The 15,247-nt window shown below is 55.9% G+C and overlaps 2 protein-coding genes across 2 annotated transcripts; one reads left to right on the forward strand and one right to left on the reverse strand.

Moving 5' to 3' along the window:
- Positions 1-1,531: 1,531 nt before the first annotated feature.
- Positions 1,532-3,122, reverse strand: OXLD1 (oxidoreductase like domain containing 1). Its single transcript, XM_037993237.2, has 2 exons — positions 3,006-3,122; positions 1,532-2,117 (listed from the first exon to the last, which is right to left on the reverse strand). The coding sequence occupies exons 1-2, from the start codon at positions 3,063-3,065 to the stop codon at positions 1,698-1,700; spliced, it is 480 nt and encodes a 159-aa protein (XP_037849165.1). The 5' UTR covers positions 3,066-3,122; the 3' UTR covers positions 1,532-1,697.
- A 62-nt stretch (positions 3,123-3,184) lies between these two features.
- CCDC137 (coiled-coil domain containing 137) lies at positions 3,185-10,596 on the forward strand. Its single transcript, XM_037993236.2, has 6 exons — positions 3,185-3,364; positions 4,602-4,735; positions 6,941-7,169; positions 8,885-8,967; positions 9,215-9,294; positions 9,632-10,596. The coding sequence occupies exons 1-6, from the start codon at positions 3,231-3,233 to the stop codon at positions 9,839-9,841; spliced, it is 870 nt and encodes a 289-aa protein (XP_037849164.1). The 5' UTR covers positions 3,185-3,230; the 3' UTR covers positions 9,842-10,596.
- The last annotated feature ends 4,651 nt before the right edge of the window (positions 10,597-15,247 follow it).

The raw sequence follows: 15,247 nt of genomic DNA on the forward strand, positions 1-15,247 counted from the left end.
TCCGCCTCCCAGCTTCAAGCAATTCCGCCTCAGCCTCTGGAGTATCTGGGACTACAGGTGTGTGCCACCATGCCCCACTAACTTTTGTATTTTTTTTTGAGATGGAGTCTTGCTCACTGTTGCCCAGGCTGGAGTGCAGTGGTGCGGTCTCGGCTCACTGCAACCTCTGCCTCCCAGGTTCAAGCAATTCTCCTGCCTCAGCCTCCCAACTAGGTGGGATTACAGGCACCCGCCACTGTGCCCAGCTAATTTTTGTAATTTTAGTAGAGAAGGGGTTTTCTCATGTTTGGCCAGGCTGGTCTCAAACTCCTGATCTCAGGTGATCTGCCCACCTAGGCCTCCCAAAATGCTGGGATTACAGGCGTGAGTCATCATGCCTGGCCACATCCTGCCGCTCTTACCAACTCCCTTGGGAGCTGCAGCTGATCGAGCTGGAAGAACTGATTCCAGGTAGTGCTTGGGCCACTGAGGGCTGATCTGCAGCTTCTGCCAGGCTGGTGGAAGGGCACCCGAGGACCCCTGCTGGGGACTGATGTACCTGGACAGACAGGCACTTCCAGGCTGCCTGTGGGCTTCTGTGCCTGCCAAAGGCTTTGCCACAGCGACTCCATGAGATCAGATGGCCTTCCTTTTGCTGCACACTGACAGCAAGGAGAAAAGGCCTTTGCCAGGACTTGGGGGAAGCTAGGATCTGGCCTGGAAGGGGCGCTGGGGTCACTGTCATTTGACCGTTCAAGGAAAAAGGGTCTTATTTATTTATTTATTTTTAAATTTTTTTTTTTTTTGAGACGGAGTCTCGCTCTGTCACCCAGGCTGGAGTGCAGTGGCGCAATCTCGGCTCACTGCAAGCTCCGCCTCCCAGGTTCACGCCATTCTCCTGCCTCAGTCTCCCGAGTAGCTGGGACTACAGGCGCCCGCCACTGCGCCCAGCTAATTTTTTCTATTTTTAGTAGAGACGGGGTTTCACCATGGTCTCGATCTCCTGACCTTGTGATCCGCCCGCCTCGGCCTCCCAAAGTTCTGGGATTGCAGGCGTGAGCCACCGTGCCCGGCTATTTATTTTTTTGAGTTGGAGTGTTGCTCTGTCACCCAGGCTAGAGTGCAGTAGCACAATCTCAGCTCACTGCAACCTCCGCCTCCTGGGTTCCTCAGCCTCCTGACTAGCTGCGATTACAGGCACCTGCCACCACACTTGGTTAATTTTTGTATTTTTAGTAGAGATGGGATTTCACCATGTTGGTCAGGTTGGTCTCGAACTCCTGACCTTGTGATCTGCCCGCCTAGGCCTCCCAAAGTGCTGGGATTACAGGTGTGAGCCACCGTGCCCAGCTGGGGGTCTTATTTTACCCTCATAGCAGAGTGATGGCTGCAAGGGCTCGGGAGATGCATAATGCCGACCTGGACCTGCTCGCTTTCAAGATGCAACACAGGCCTTACAGACAACTACATGAAAGCCTCCTGTTGAGGCTGGAGCAGCGGCAGTTCTGGTTGGCAGACACACTGCCAAAAAATCCACCCCCAAAACAAAAGCCTCCTGTGAAACCACTGTAGAGAATTTATTTTTTTCTCAGGTGAAGTCAATAAATAATTCTTCCCATTCCCGTTGGCTACAAGGAGTCTGTGAGGGGGTGTGAAGGAAGGAGGCTGTGGCTGCGTCCCGGACTCCATCCTGGGGGAGGGAGTCCAGCAGGGCTGGCTCAGCTTCTGCACCTGGTATGAAGTCGGATCTCCATCCTGAGGAAGGCCTTGAGGTTCTCGTCAGCCACGTGCTCCTCCAGGGCAGCCAGGGCCCGCTCCCCACCGTCCTGGAAGTGCTGCAGGAGCCTGTCCGCATACTCCACCCACACACAGTTGGGGCAACCACTCATGCAGCAGTTTGTGGGCGGCTGGAGCTCAGGTGGCAGAGGGTACTGGGGTTCTGAAGGGCCCTCGCTGGGCAGTGAGGCCTTGGGTGGCCTGGTGCTGTCTGCACCTGCTTGGGAGCCCACCTCTATGTGGTCTTTCCCGAATTTTCTGCGCCCATCAAGGGCTTGCGCTCCGGGATGGTGCCTCTGAAGAAAGCTGCCACCTCCAGGAAGCCTCTCGCCGCAGTCTCGGCTGGAGAGCGGGGGAGCCCCCTAAGGATGCAGACAAACATGTGACTCTCCAGGAAGCTGGTGAGGCCTGGTCTACCCCCAGCAGAGAGGACATTTCAGCTCTCCTGTCATTGGGCAAGTGGCTCCAGGTCCTCAGCTTTTTCACTTTCTGTGACTTTAGACATGTTATTTCACCTCTCCAGACTCAGTTTCCCCACTGTGCAATGGATATGACACGGTGTGATTTACAAGAAGTGCCACGATCAGGGCACGGCGCCGGGTGTGCACTCCAGCAGATGGTGGGGGTGGGGGAGGCACTTGCCACCTCCAGCTAAGACAGCTGCTCTGTGGACAGGAGTATGGGGGAGGTATAACCCTGTAAGCTCCTGGCCAGCCCAGCACCTCTCTACCAGTATAATCAAGCCCCGCCACCCTCCTCTGAGAGACCAACCAGAAGAATCACACCACCCTTTATCCAAGTTTCCCTGTCACAAAGCCCAGGCCTCTCAGGTCCCTGTCATCCCAGCGTGAAGGTCCTATAGGCAGCCTTCCCTCGCTCCCCTGCTCTATCTACCCAGGATCACCGACTGACACGCTACCAACTTCACTTATTTCTCTAACTAGTCCTGCGAGGAGCATCATCAGCTCCGTGTTCACGGCCAGTCCCCACAGCCCAGGACTCGCACACAGTAGGAGCTCGGCAGATACTGATGAACAGGAAAGTGGCCGTTCACCGGGCGGCTTCCCCTCCCGGGACTAAGCGGCCCCTCCACAGATGAGGGGAGGGGAGGGAAGGGCAGGGGAGGGGATGGAAGGGCAGGGGAGGGGAGGGGAGGGGAAGGGGGGGCTCCTTCCAGCACGTGCGGGCCGCTGGACAGCGGCCTCTTGGATGTACCCTTCAGTGCTGCCCGGACCCCTCCCGGTACTTGCCGAGCCACGGGCCGCGGCGGCTACCGCCCGGCCTCCCCGGACGACGCTCCGCAGCAGCATCCCCCTGACAGTGAGCGGCGGGCGTTCCAGCCAATCCCGGACCTTCAGGAAGTCGCGGCGCTCCAGCGAGCGAGGGGCTGAGCGCAGGAAGCGGAAGTGCCCATCGGTGGCGGAACCGTGCAGGAAGGCGGAAGTGGCTTCCCTAGGGAAGTTCCCGGAGTGGAGATGGCGCGAGCTGGACGCGGTGCAGCGGTGCCCAGGGCGCAGGCGGGTCCTGGGAGTCCCCGGCGGGCACGGCGGCGGCAGCAAGTGCAGCCGCTGGGGAAGCAGCGCCCAGCCCCCTGGCCCGGGCTTCGCAGGTGAGTGCGCTGCCCCGCGAGGCCGCTGCACTTCCCCTAAGAAGGAGAGGCCTAGAAGACTCCGTCCCGGATACTCTAGGCAGCGTTCGCTCTGACCCCTTCCCCAGGCGGGGCTCAGTGCTGTTCTCTGTGCCCGCGCCCCGCCAGGATCGGTTGAATGAATGGAGGCGCGAGGGAGTTCCAGGTTTTGCCTTTACCGCGTCCCACTGTCCCGTCTTTGCGGTTCTGGACGAGGTTTTCACGCGTGTCCGTATGAAGAGACCACCAAACAGGCTTTGTGTGAGCAATAAAGCTTTTTATCACCTGGGTGCAGGCGGACTGAGTCCGAAAAGAGTCAGCGAAGGAAGATAGGGGTGGGACCGTTTTATAGGATTTGAGTAGCTAAAGGAAAATTATAGTCAAAGGGGGTTGTCCTCTGGCAGGCAGGGCCGGGGGTCACAAGGTGCTCAGTGGGGGAGCTTTTTGAGCCAGGAGAAGGAATTTCACAAGGTAATGTCAACAGTTAAGGCAAGGACCGGCCATTTTCACTTCTTTTGTGGTGGAATGTCATCAGGTAAGGCAGGAACAGGCCATTTAAATTTCATTTGTTTTGTGATTCTTCAGTTACTTCAGGCCATCCAGATGGATACGTGCAGGTCACAGGTGATACAATGGCTTGGCGTGGGCTCAGAGGCCTGACAGAGGTCAGGGCAGAAAGGCCTCCTGGGCTTTCGGAGTGCCTTTCAGCCTCGAGTCCTGTGAGGAGGTGGTTCAGGGACAGCCACTGAGTGAGACCGAGAGGAAAGATCCCTGCTCTCTGGACTGGCTTGCACCACAGAAGCCAGATGTGGCCCTGTAGATTCTTTTTTTTTTTTGAGATGGAGTCTCGCTCTGCCACTTAGACTAGAGTGCAATGGCGCCATCTCAGCTCACTGCAAACTCCGCCTTCCGGGTTCACGCCATTCGCCTGCTTCAACGTCCCAAGTAGCTGGGACTACAGGCACCCGCCACCACGTCCGGCTAATTTTTTGTATTTTTCATAGAGATGGGGTTTTACCGCGTTAGCCAGGATGGTCTCGATCTCCTGACCTCGTGATCCGCCCGCCTCGGCCTCCCAAAGTGCTGGGATTACAGGCGTGAGCCACCGCGCCTGGCCCGCCCCTGTAAATTCTATTGCCAGACCCAATTATTGTTTCTCTTATTGATTCTGCTTATGCTTTACGTGCAATGGGTCTCACCCCCGTGTTCTTCCTCCCAGCAAAGAGAAGAAGAAAGTTAACTGCAAGCCCAAGAACCAGGATGAACAGGAGATCCCTTTCCGTCTCCGGGAGATTATGAGGAGCCGCCAGGAGATGAAAAACCCGATCAGTAACAAGAAGAGGAAGAAAGCAGGTGTGTGCAGGCCCATACTGGGCGGCAGTGAGGCTTTGTGTGTCTCAACCCGCCCAATCGCCCAAATACTTCAGAACGTTTCAGGCAGAGGAAATACGCCAAGACCCAGTGCTCAGAAGGTGGGGGGAGTGTGGCCAAAACCAAAGCAGTGGCTGGCAGCGGGTGGCGCTGTGGTTCCAGAGGAGGCAGGAGGCTGTGGGGTGGGCGGGGAGCACCCGTTATGGGGCCTCAGGAGCCAAGCTAAGGAGTGGCGTTTTTTTCCCCCCAAAAGTTGCAAAGATCCATCAGAGTTTTTAGCAGGGCATGGCCAATTCATGTTTACTGTAAGCAAAACAAGGTCACCGAGTGGCGATGTAGTGAGCAAGAGTGGACCTGGCAGGTGTCAGCACTGCTGCCAGGGAGAAGCCATGGTTCTTGGGACAAGAGTGCTGAAGCCATGGTAGAGAGAAGTGGGTGGAGTCAGGAGCCAAAGGAGGAAATTCGATCAGTCCCCTCTGAGAAGTCTGCCTTCCTCCCCCAAGTCTGGGTAGGGTGGCCACATGTCCCACCATTGCAACCCAGAGGTAACCACTCTGGGCACGTTGGGAAACGATGTCCATTGTGTGTATGTTTTGGATATAGACACATTTCTCTTCCCAACCGTGGGACTGATTTTACAGCAAAGCTGTTTTATAATTTGTGTATAAACTGTAGGCTTCTCGTTGGGGGTTATATGGCTGCCAACGGGATGGTGAGATAGAGGTGAGGAAGGTGCAGGGAGGAGGCGCACTGGCCTGGGTAGCAGATGGCATATTCTGAACCGTGCTGCATTGCATTGGCACCTTTGTTTATTTATTTATTTATTTATTTATTGAGATGGAGTCTTGCTTTGTCGCCCAGGCTGGAGTACGGTAGCATGATCTGGGCTCACTGCAACCTCCACCTCCTGGGTTTAAGCAATTCTTGTGCCTCAGCCGCCTGAGTAGCTGGGATTACAGCTGCGCACCACCACACTCGGCTACATTTTTTTGCGTGTTTTTTTTTTCTTTTTTTTTTTATACAGAGTCTTGGTCTAGCTCAGGCTGGAGTACAGTGGCACAATCTCAGCTCGCTGCTGCCTCTGCCTTCGAGATCCCAGTTCAAGCAATTCTCCTGCCTCAGCCTCCCAAGTAGCTGGGATTACAGGCACACACCACCAAGTCCAGCTAATTTTTGTATTTGTAGTAGAGACGGGGTTTCACCATGTTAGCTAGGCTGGTTTTGAATTTCTGACCTCAAGTGATTTCCCCACCTCAGCCTCCCAAAGTACTGGGATTACAGGCGTGAGCCACTGTGCCTGGCCTTTTTTTTTTTTTTTTTTGGAGACAGAATCTTGGCTCACTGCAACCTCCACCTCCCGAGTTCAAGTGAGTCTTGTGCCTCAGCCCCCCGAGTAGCTGGGATTACAGGCCTGTGCCACCACACCTGGCTAGTTTTTGTATTTTTAGTAAAGGCTGAGTTTTACCATGTTGGCCAGTCTGGTTTCAAACTCTGGCCTCAAGTGATCCGTCCACCTTAGCCTTCCAAAGTGCTGGGATTATAGGTGTGAACCACTATGCCCGGTAATATGCATGTCTTCATATATTTATGAACACAACCCCCTGCCTGGCACTGTCCATTCCTGTGTTCTACACTCGCCTGTCCCGTTCTACACGGCACCGTCCACTCCTGTGTTCTACACTCACCTGTCCCGTTCTACACGGCACCGTCCACTCCTGTGTTCTACACTCGTCTGTCCCGTTCTACACGGCACCGTCCACTCCTGTGTTCTACACTCGCCTGTCCCGTTCTACACGGCACTGTCCACTCCTGTGTTCTACACTCGCCTTGGGTCCTGCGCTTGTGTTCACAGTGGTGTTGTAGGTCTGCCCACGTTTCTATGTGTAGCTCCGCTGGGCTTCCTTCAGCAGCTGTGTGGTGGAGTCTGTGGGTGCTCAGAGAAGAATTCATTCAACCAGCCACCTAGGGGTGGGCATTTAGGTTGTTTCTGCTTTCCTTTTTCAGCACAGCTGTGCATCCCTGGGGATGCCAGGCTGGACATTCTAGATCCTCTTAGCTGCTATCGTTGGGCTGCTTCCAGCCAACCTGGTCTTCCCTTCTTTTGGCTTCGGGAGGGGAAATGAGCACGGGCCACCTGCCTGCCACTGTCTGCCTCGTGTCTCCTCTGAGGCCTCCCTTTGTCCTCAGCCCAGGTGATCTTCAGAAAGACATTGGAGAAGGAGGCAAAGGGAGTGGAGCCCGACATTGCCGTCCCCAAGTTCAAACGGAGGAAGGGGGAGTCCGATGGGGCCTATATGCAGCGCATGCAGCAAGAGGCCCAGCACGTGCTGTTCCTCAGCAAGAACCAGGTCCCCCGGCAGCCAGAGGTACAGGCGGCTCCGACGGAGAGGTCTGAGCAGAAAAAAGCAAAAAAAGCGTGAGTGGAGGCAGGAGGGGTCGGGGTCTGCCTCCGGAGCCGGAGGGAGGACATTGGGTTCCCATGACGGCCCTCTGCAGGGACCTTGTTTCGTAGCTATGGGGTAGCCCGGATTCAGGGAAACCAAGCTGGAGTCCTGGGAGCTGGCGAGTCCGATCGTCCAGCTGGGAGCTAGCGAGGGTGTGGCCTCCAGGAGGCTGTGGAACTGGGGACTGGGCGGAGACCTCGCTTGGTCCTTGCTTTTCACAGGAAAAGCTCCAGAAAGCTCTGGCCCTGTGGAAATCAGCCCTTGGGGGGTCGGTCTGAGGGTGACGTGCCCGGGGGTTCTGTTTCCATGGGGGCCCTTCCTGGTCCAAGAGACTCGAGAGCTCTGGCTGTACTGGCTCTGCCGTCCCTGCTGCTCTGTGGCATCTCCTCAGCCTGGCCGTCCCCGACTGCAGAGTGGCCACACGGTTCAGACGGATTTCTCATTCCGTTCCTAAAGATGGTGGCTGGCAGGAGTAGTAAGCCCACCCCAAGCCTTAGTTCCTCTGCCCATCCCTGCAGGCAGGATGGGGAGGCAGTTTCAACAAAAGCTTTGTTGAAACAAAAGGTGCGCCCGGCCACACTTTTCTAATTCTCTAAATGCTTTGACTAAGCATTTAGATTACACACCTGTAATCCCAGCACTTGGGGAGGCCGAGGCAGGTGGATCACAAGGTCAGGAGATCGAGACCATCCTGGCCAACATGATGAAACCCTGTCTCTACTAAAACACACACACACAAATTAGCCAGATGTGGTGGTGCGTGCCTGTAATTCCAGCTACTTGGGAGCCTGAGACAGGGGAATCACTTGAATCCAGGAGGTAGAGGTTGCAGTGAGCTAAGATCGCGCCACTGTGCTCCAGTCTGGTGACAGAGCACGAGACTCCATCTCAAAAAAAAAAAAGAAAAAAAGAAAAACTTTGAAGGTTAGAGAGGTTGCTTTCAGCTCTGTAGATTCCCTGTTTCTGGGCTGTTGTATTACTTACAATTACCTTAGCCAATGAAAGTTCATCCCAGAGAACGTGTCCCAGATACAGCTTAGCGCCACAGTGATCTCCAGAGCTGTCGCTGAAGGTGAAGCTTCCAGATTCACAGTGAGGGAGATGTGACACACGATACATGTCAGGCCCTTTAGACACAGCAGCACCGGGTGGGCTGGATGAGTCTCTGTAGGGGGTCTTTGGCAGCATTCCCAGCCTTCACGCACCAGGTGCCAGTAGCCTCTGCCCATGAGACCGCCCGCGTGTCTGCACACATTGTCAGATGCTCCCTGGGAGGCAGCCGTCCCCGGCCGAGAACCACTGAGGGGACCCCTGAGGGGCCTGCTGGGCTCAGAGCCTCCTTTGGTGGCAGCTATGGTTTGGGGCAGTGAGGGGAGCCGGGACTTGGAGTGGGTGGGGGCAGTGAGGGGAGCGGGGACTTGGAGTGGGTGGGGGCAGTGAGGGGAGCCGGGACTTGGAGTGGTTGGGGGCAGTCAGGGGAGCGGGGACTTGGAGTGGGTGGGGGCAGTGAGGGGAGCTGGGACTTGGAGTGGGTGGGGGCAGTGAGGGGAGCAGGGACTTGGAGGCAGCCGCCTGTTCTCGGTCCCTGCTCTGCCACAGAGGATCCTTGTGGGCGGGGCGGCCTCTGCCTCCTCCCTGGGTAGAAAGAGAATTTAGGAATCTGAGTGACATGTGCTTTCTTCCCCAGGTTCCAGAAGCGGCGACTAGATAAAGTCCAACGGAAAAAGGAAGAAAAGGCGGCCGACAGGCTGGAGCAGGAGTTGCTCCGAGGTAGCTCCTCCCAAAGCGATGGTGTCAGCAGTGGTCCGGGCGGGGCCTGGGCACAGGCCTTCTGTTCCCCACCAGCCCTGGCTGCACTGGGCACCTGTGGTCTCCCCTGGGGTCCACAGCCATTCGACCACTGGATGAGTTGGTGTTCTGTCCCAGCCCTATGGGAGGGAGGTGGGCGGGTGGTGGCGCTGGGTGTCGGGTGCAGTGGCTGTGGGCAGCAGTCCTCAGTTGTACTCTGCCCCTCCAGACACGGTGACATTTGGAGAGGTTGTCCTGCAGCCCCCAGAGCTGACTGCCAGGCCCCGGAGGAGCGTAAGCAAGGACCAGGTAAGTGGGGCATGGGAACAACTGAGTCTGTCCCCCAGTGCTGCCAGGGAACAGAAGCCTTGGACAGGCGGGATACAGTGGGTCACACCTGTAATCCCAGCACATTGGGAGGCCAAGGCAGGCGGATCGCTTGAGCCCAGGAGTTGATACCAGCCTGGACAACATAGCAAGATCCTTCGTCAAGAAAAAAAAAATCCTCAGCCAACGTGTGCACTGTCGGGTGTGTGGCCTGAGAGTGCACCATTCTCGCTGGCCGGAGAGCTGTTGGTGCTGTGAGGCTTTCTGTGGCGTCCCCTCCTTGCCCAGCCTGTGCCTCACCCTCCCCTCTTTCCCGCAGCCTGGCAGGAGATCGCAGATGCTGAGGATGCTTCTGAGCCCCAGCGGTGTGTCCCAGCCCCTGACCGCCTCCTTGGCCCGCCAGCGGATTGTTGGGGAGGAAAGAGAGCGGGCCGTGCAGGCCTACAGGGTGTTGAAGCAGCAGCGGCGGCTGCTGCATGGGGAGCGACCCCACCTCACTTCCCGGAAGAAGCCAGAGCCGCAGCCATGATGGAGAGACACCCAGGGCCTGGCAATGCTCCTGGGAAACTGGCACCAGGAGCTGCCACACCTGGGAGGGGAGAGGCAGGCCATGCCAGTAGTGTGGGGTGGGGCCTCCAGCTACTTGTTCACACGTTGGGCACTAGCGGGTCCACATCTTGCAAGGGGTGAGTGTCTGACAGACTAGGGCCAAGGCCTGGTTGACAGACGGCCTGTGGGGCCTGGTGTCACTCACGGCGCCATGTCTTTGTTTTGAACGTCCATTCTGAGTCTCAGCCCAGGTGCACCTTAGGAAGGGCTGGGTCCCTGTCCCTGAACACCAACTAGTGAGACAGCTGATGAGGCTGGCTCGGTGTGTGACGGAGGCCCTGGGAGTCAGCAGAGCCAAGTGCACAGTGCACATCAGGCAGAGCAGGCCACGGGCAGGGAAGACGCTTCAGGGCAGGGCCACGGGGCACATCTGGACCACCTGCGAGGGCCCTGCAGGCGACCATGACTACAGGTCAGTTGCGAGTGGTCCCCACAGAGGCTGCCCACCCAAGGTCTGGTTGGGGTGAAACATGATGACAACACATACACTAAGGTGGGAACTGGGGGCTGGGCACCGTGGCTCACACCTATAATCCCAGCACGTTGGGCAGCCGAGGCAAGTGGATCACCTGAGGTCAGGAGTTCAAACCAGCCTGGCCAACATGGTGAAACTGCATCTCTACTAAAAATACACGAAAAGAGAAAAAAAAAAGTGGGAACAGGGTTGTCACCTACCTCACAGGGCTCTGAGAGAGCCGGGAGGCCCAAAGTGGCTGGAGAAGGTAAAGGAAAAATCCTGGCCTGGGCTCGGGGTCACAGAGTGGGGCCTAGGGGGAGTTCCTGCTGAGGGCAGGGCCTTGCCAGGCTTCAGTCTCCATCCAGTGCCAAAGGAGGGAGGCCCAGGCTGTCAGCATTTCCAGATGAGGGCAGAAGGGAGAGGCTTAAACCCAAGTCACACATCCAGCAATGGAGTCCGACTGCCCAGCACCGTCTAGGGAGTGAGGAGCATCTCTGCCCGGCTGCCAACCAACCATCTGGGAAGTGAGGAGTGCCTGGGTCCAGCCACCGCCAACCATCTGGGAAGTGAGGAGCACCTGTGCCCAGCTGCCCAACTGACTGGGAAGTGAGAAGCGCCTTTGCCTGGCTGCCCACCATCTGGCAAGCGAAGAGCGCCTCTGCCCGGCCGCCAACCGTCTGGGAAGTGAGGAGCACCTGTGCCCAGACGCTGCCCTGTCTGGGAAGTGAGGAGCACCTCTGCCTGGCCGCCCCACCATCTGGGAAGGAAGGAGCCTCTGCCTGGCTGCTGCCCCGCCATCTGGGAAGGAGTGCCACTGCCCAGCTGCCCAACTGACTGGGAAGTGAGGAGCGCCTCTGCCCGGCCGCTGTGCCACCTTCCAACTGTGAAGTGACAGCCTTGTATGTGATCTTTTCTGTCTTCCCCAAGTTTGCATTTTCAACATTAAAGTTTACCTTTTAGTTAAAAGTTTTAATGTGGAGAATATATATTTAAAGTCAGGGCTGTTTTCCTCTTATGGGCGTGTTTCTGTCGGATGAATGGTTTTCCCACCTTGTGATGTACCCGGTGGCCCCAGCCCTGGCGTTGGGATGTTGGTTTTGCAGCCGCCAGAACTCAGCCTTAGAGCACATGCAGCAGCTGGAAGGGGGTGGCCTTTCCCTGGGAAAGAGCTGGGACGGCAGCGGGTGGCACTCCCACTCGCTCGGTGCCTTTGGTTTTGGGCCTGTGTCGCCCCTGTGTGGCTAAGTGAAGGCATCCCAGAGGGCCGGGAGAGCGCTCATGCTTTCCACTGCATCCACGATTCTCAGATTTCAGCTGCTGAGAGGGAAACCCCTGGTGGTTTTTAGGGCCTCTTTCTTGCCCAGGCTGGGGTGCAGTGGCATAAGCACACTGCAGCCTCAAGCTGGGGCTCAGGCGATCCTCCCACCTCAGTCTCCCAAGTACTTGGGACAACAGGTACTTACCAACACACCCAAATAATTTTTTGTGCTTTTTGTATAGATGGGGTTTTGCCACGTTGTCCAGGCTGGTCTCGAACTTACGGACTAAAGGGATCCACCTGGTTTGGCCGCCCAAAGTGCTGGGGTTACAGGCGTGAGCCACTGTACTTGACGTTTTTTTTTGTTTTTTGTTTTTTTTTGAGGCAGGGCCTTGCTGTCACCTTGGCAGGAGTGCAGTGGCACGCTGGTCTCAAAGTCCTGGGCTTAAAAGGTTAGCCTGCCTTGACTTCTGTCAGTGCTGGGGTTTCAGGAGAGGCCAGCTCACCCCTCCTGCTTTTCTTTTTTTTTTTTTTGAGATGGAGTTTTGCTCTCGTTGCCCAGGCGGGAGTGCAATGGCACGATCTTGGCTCACCACAACCTCTGCTTCCCAGCAGCCAACCTTATCACACATTTATTAATGTGATTTTTTTTTGAGGAAAAAATATTAATGATGTAATTTCACATACTATATAATACTATCTGAAGGGGGCCAGCCCCTCCACAGCTGTGGGTGTTTCTCGTCAGGTGGGACGAGAGATTGAGAAAAGCATATGGAGGACGGAGGACAGCGCTGGCGCTGGTCTCTGAGTTCCCTGGTATTTACTGATCTCCCTCTTTACCATCTCAGAGAGGGGGTGTGGCAGGACAATAGGGCAATAGTGGGGCGAGGGTCAGCAGGAAAACACGTGAGCAAAGATCTCTGTGTCATAAATCAGTTTAAGGAAAGGTGCTGTGCTTTGATGTGCAGGTACACAAACATCTCGGTGCATTAAAGAGCAGTACTGCCGCTAGCATGTCTCACCTCCAGCCCTAAGGCGGTTTTCTCCTATCTCAGTAAATAGAACATACAATCGGGTTTTACACCAAGACATTCCATTCCCAGGGATGAGCAGGAGACGGATGCCTTCCTCTTTCACTAATCCTCCTCAGCACAGACCCTTTATGGGTGTCGGGCTGGGGGACGGTCAGGTCTTTTCCTTCCCACGAGGCCATATCTCAGGCTATCACATGGGGAGAAATCTGGGACAATACCCGGCTTTCCTGGGCAGAGGTCCCTGCGGCCTTCCGCAGTGCATTGTGTCTCTGGGTACTGAGTTAAGAGAATGGCAATGACTTTGAGCAAGCATACAGCCTTCAAGCACTTATTTAACAAAGCACATCCTGCACAGCCCTAAATCCATTAAACCCTGAGTCAACACAGCATGTGTCTGCAAGCACAGGGTTGGGGCTAGGGTTACAGATTAACAGCATCTCAAGGCAGAAGAATTTCTCTTAGTACAGAACAAAATAGAGTTTCTTATGTCTACTTCTTTCTGCATAGACACAGTAACAGTCTGATCTCTCTCTCTTTTTCCTCACAGCTATCCTTTGATTAGCATTTAGTTTCATGGGAACTCCAAACCGTTAAAGACAATTCAGGCCAGCTATGGTGGCACCGTGCCTGTGGTCCCAGCTACTCGGGAGGCTGAAATGGGAGGATCACTCAAACCCGAGAGGTCAAGGCCACCCCACCGTCTGGGAAGGGAGGAGTGCCTCTGCCTGGCCGCTGCACCCTATGGGCCTGTGAGCTGTGATTGTGCCTCTGCACTCCAGCCTGGGCTGTAACAGAGCAAGACCCCCATCTCTAAAACAGAAAAGAAAAACAATTCATATGCAGGTGCTACATCTGCGCTGAGAAGAGCCCACAGGCAGAGATGACTCACAACAGTGGGGTCCTCAGCAGCATCAGTTTTCCCAGACTCAGGAGTGAAGTGGGCTCGGCATGCGCACTGATGGGGGGGTCCAGCGTGCCTGGGCCCAGAACATCTGCTGAGCTCAGGGACCCTAAAGTCGGGTGGGGGTCTGGGTGACAAGGCCAGGGGAGTCCCCAGCACCCCTCATCCACCCCACAGGACACCCCAATTGACACTGTGTGCCAGCAAAGTGGGGACCTGATGGTTTTGGGAACGTGGGTCATTCAAAGTGGCCTGCAGCACCCGGCCTGTCAGGAGCAGACAAGGAGGGTCCTTATCCGCCCATCCCGAGACTGTCCTCCCGAGGCGTCATGCCACGCCTGCGTAGGGCTCCCTGGCTGGAACCCACCCTTGAAAACCACCTGAGGTGGTGCCGGAGTGTGGCTGCCAGCTCCAGACCACGTTGGCTCCACCTGCCTGGAACCCAGCTACCACCAGCGCTGGCTGGGAACACAGGCTTGTGGTCTCCTCCGGCTCTTGGAACTCTGTACCCTTAGGACTCATTCAGGATCAGCATGTCCAGCATCAAGGATTTCTTCAGAAAAGGCACCTCCTCCCAACTAACAACGTTCCTCCAAGCAAGCTGGGAAGTGCAGCCCACCGGCCTCCAGCTGGGTGGACACAAGCACCTCAGGCTGCCACCTTGTATTTTCATGCCTCACAGCAAAAATCACAGTGGGTATTTCTCTTCAATTTTTGTTTTTTTAGCGACTGAGTCTCGCTCTGTCACCCAGGCTGGAGTGCAGTAGTGCAATCTCAGCTCACTGCAAGCTCCGCCTCCCGGTTTTACATCATTCTCCTGCCTCAGCCTCCCGAGTAGCTGGGACCACAGGTGCCCACCACCACGCCCAGCTAATTTTTTGTATGTTTAGTAGAGACGGGGTTTCACCATGTTAGCCAGGATGGTCTCGATCTGCTGACCTCGTGATCCGCCCGCCTCGGCCTCCCAAAGTGCTGGGATTACAGGCATGAGCCATAGCGCCCAGCCAACACTTGGCCATTTCAACCAGACTTTGCTAAAGTCCTCTGAAATTGGTGGACTGAAAAGCAATTACTAGGATCACAAGTTGCCTGTGACATCTGCAAGGACCTGCTGTTAGGGCTTATTAAACCCCAAAGTATGGCACCTTGGCATGCAGAGTACTCTGACCCAGAGGAGACGGGAAGGCCTCAGAAGCCAGGTCTTTGTCTTTCCCTCCTGGTTCCTGCCCATTTTTCTCCCCCAAAGTGAGTCCCAGAAACCGCAATTCTTTTTTCCCACGGCAGGTCATAGAAACTAGAACTCCTCTCCCCCCAAGCCAGCCATAAAACCTAGCAAGGTAAGGCCGGGCGCGGTGGCTCAAGCCTGTAATCCCAGCACTTTGGGAGGCCGAGACGGGCGGATCACGAGGTCAGGAGATCGAGACCATCCTGGCTAACACGGTGAAACCCCATCTCTACTAAAAAATACAAAAAACTAGCCGGGTGAGGTGGCGGGCGCCTGTAGTCCCAGCTACTTGGGAGGCTGAGGCAGGAGAATGGTGTAAACCCGGGAGGCGGAGCTTGCAGTGAGCTGAGATCCGGCCACTGCACTCCAGCCTGGGTGACAGAGCGAGACTCTGTCTCAAAAAAAAAAAAAAAAAAAAAAAAAAAAAAAATGGCCAGGCGCGGTGGCTCAA

The sequence above is a fragment of the Chlorocebus sabaeus genome, chromosome 16, assembly GCF_047675955.1.
Source record: "Chlorocebus sabaeus isolate Y175 chromosome 16, mChlSab1.0.hap1, whole genome shotgun sequence".
In the NCBI taxonomy this organism is placed as follows: Eukaryota; Metazoa; Chordata; class Mammalia; order Primates; family Cercopithecidae; genus Chlorocebus; species Chlorocebus sabaeus.

Excerpts from the sequence above, each read along its gene's own strand:
- CCDC137 (XM_037993236.2), top strand. The coding sequence starts at position 3,231 with ATGGCGCGAGCTGGACGCGGTGCAGCGGTGCCCAGGGCGCAGGCGGGT. Across the intron at positions 4,736-6,940 it reads CAAGAAGAGGAAGAAAGCAG|CCCAGGTGATCTTCAGAAAG; the intron begins GTGTGTGCAGGC and ends CTTTGTCCTCAG. Across the intron at positions 7,170-8,884 it reads CAGAAAAAAGCAAAAAAAGC|GTTCCAGAAGCGGCGACTAG; the intron begins GTGAGTGGAGGC and ends TTTCTTCCCCAG.
- OXLD1 (XM_037993237.2), bottom strand. The coding sequence starts at position 3,065 with ATGCTGCTGCGGAGCGTCGTCCGGGGAGGCCGGGCGGTAGCCGCCGCG. Across the intron at positions 2,118-3,005 it reads CCGCCGCGGCCCGTGGCTCG|GGGGCTCCCCCGCTCTCCAG; the intron begins GCAAGTACCGGG and ends CTGCATCCTTAG.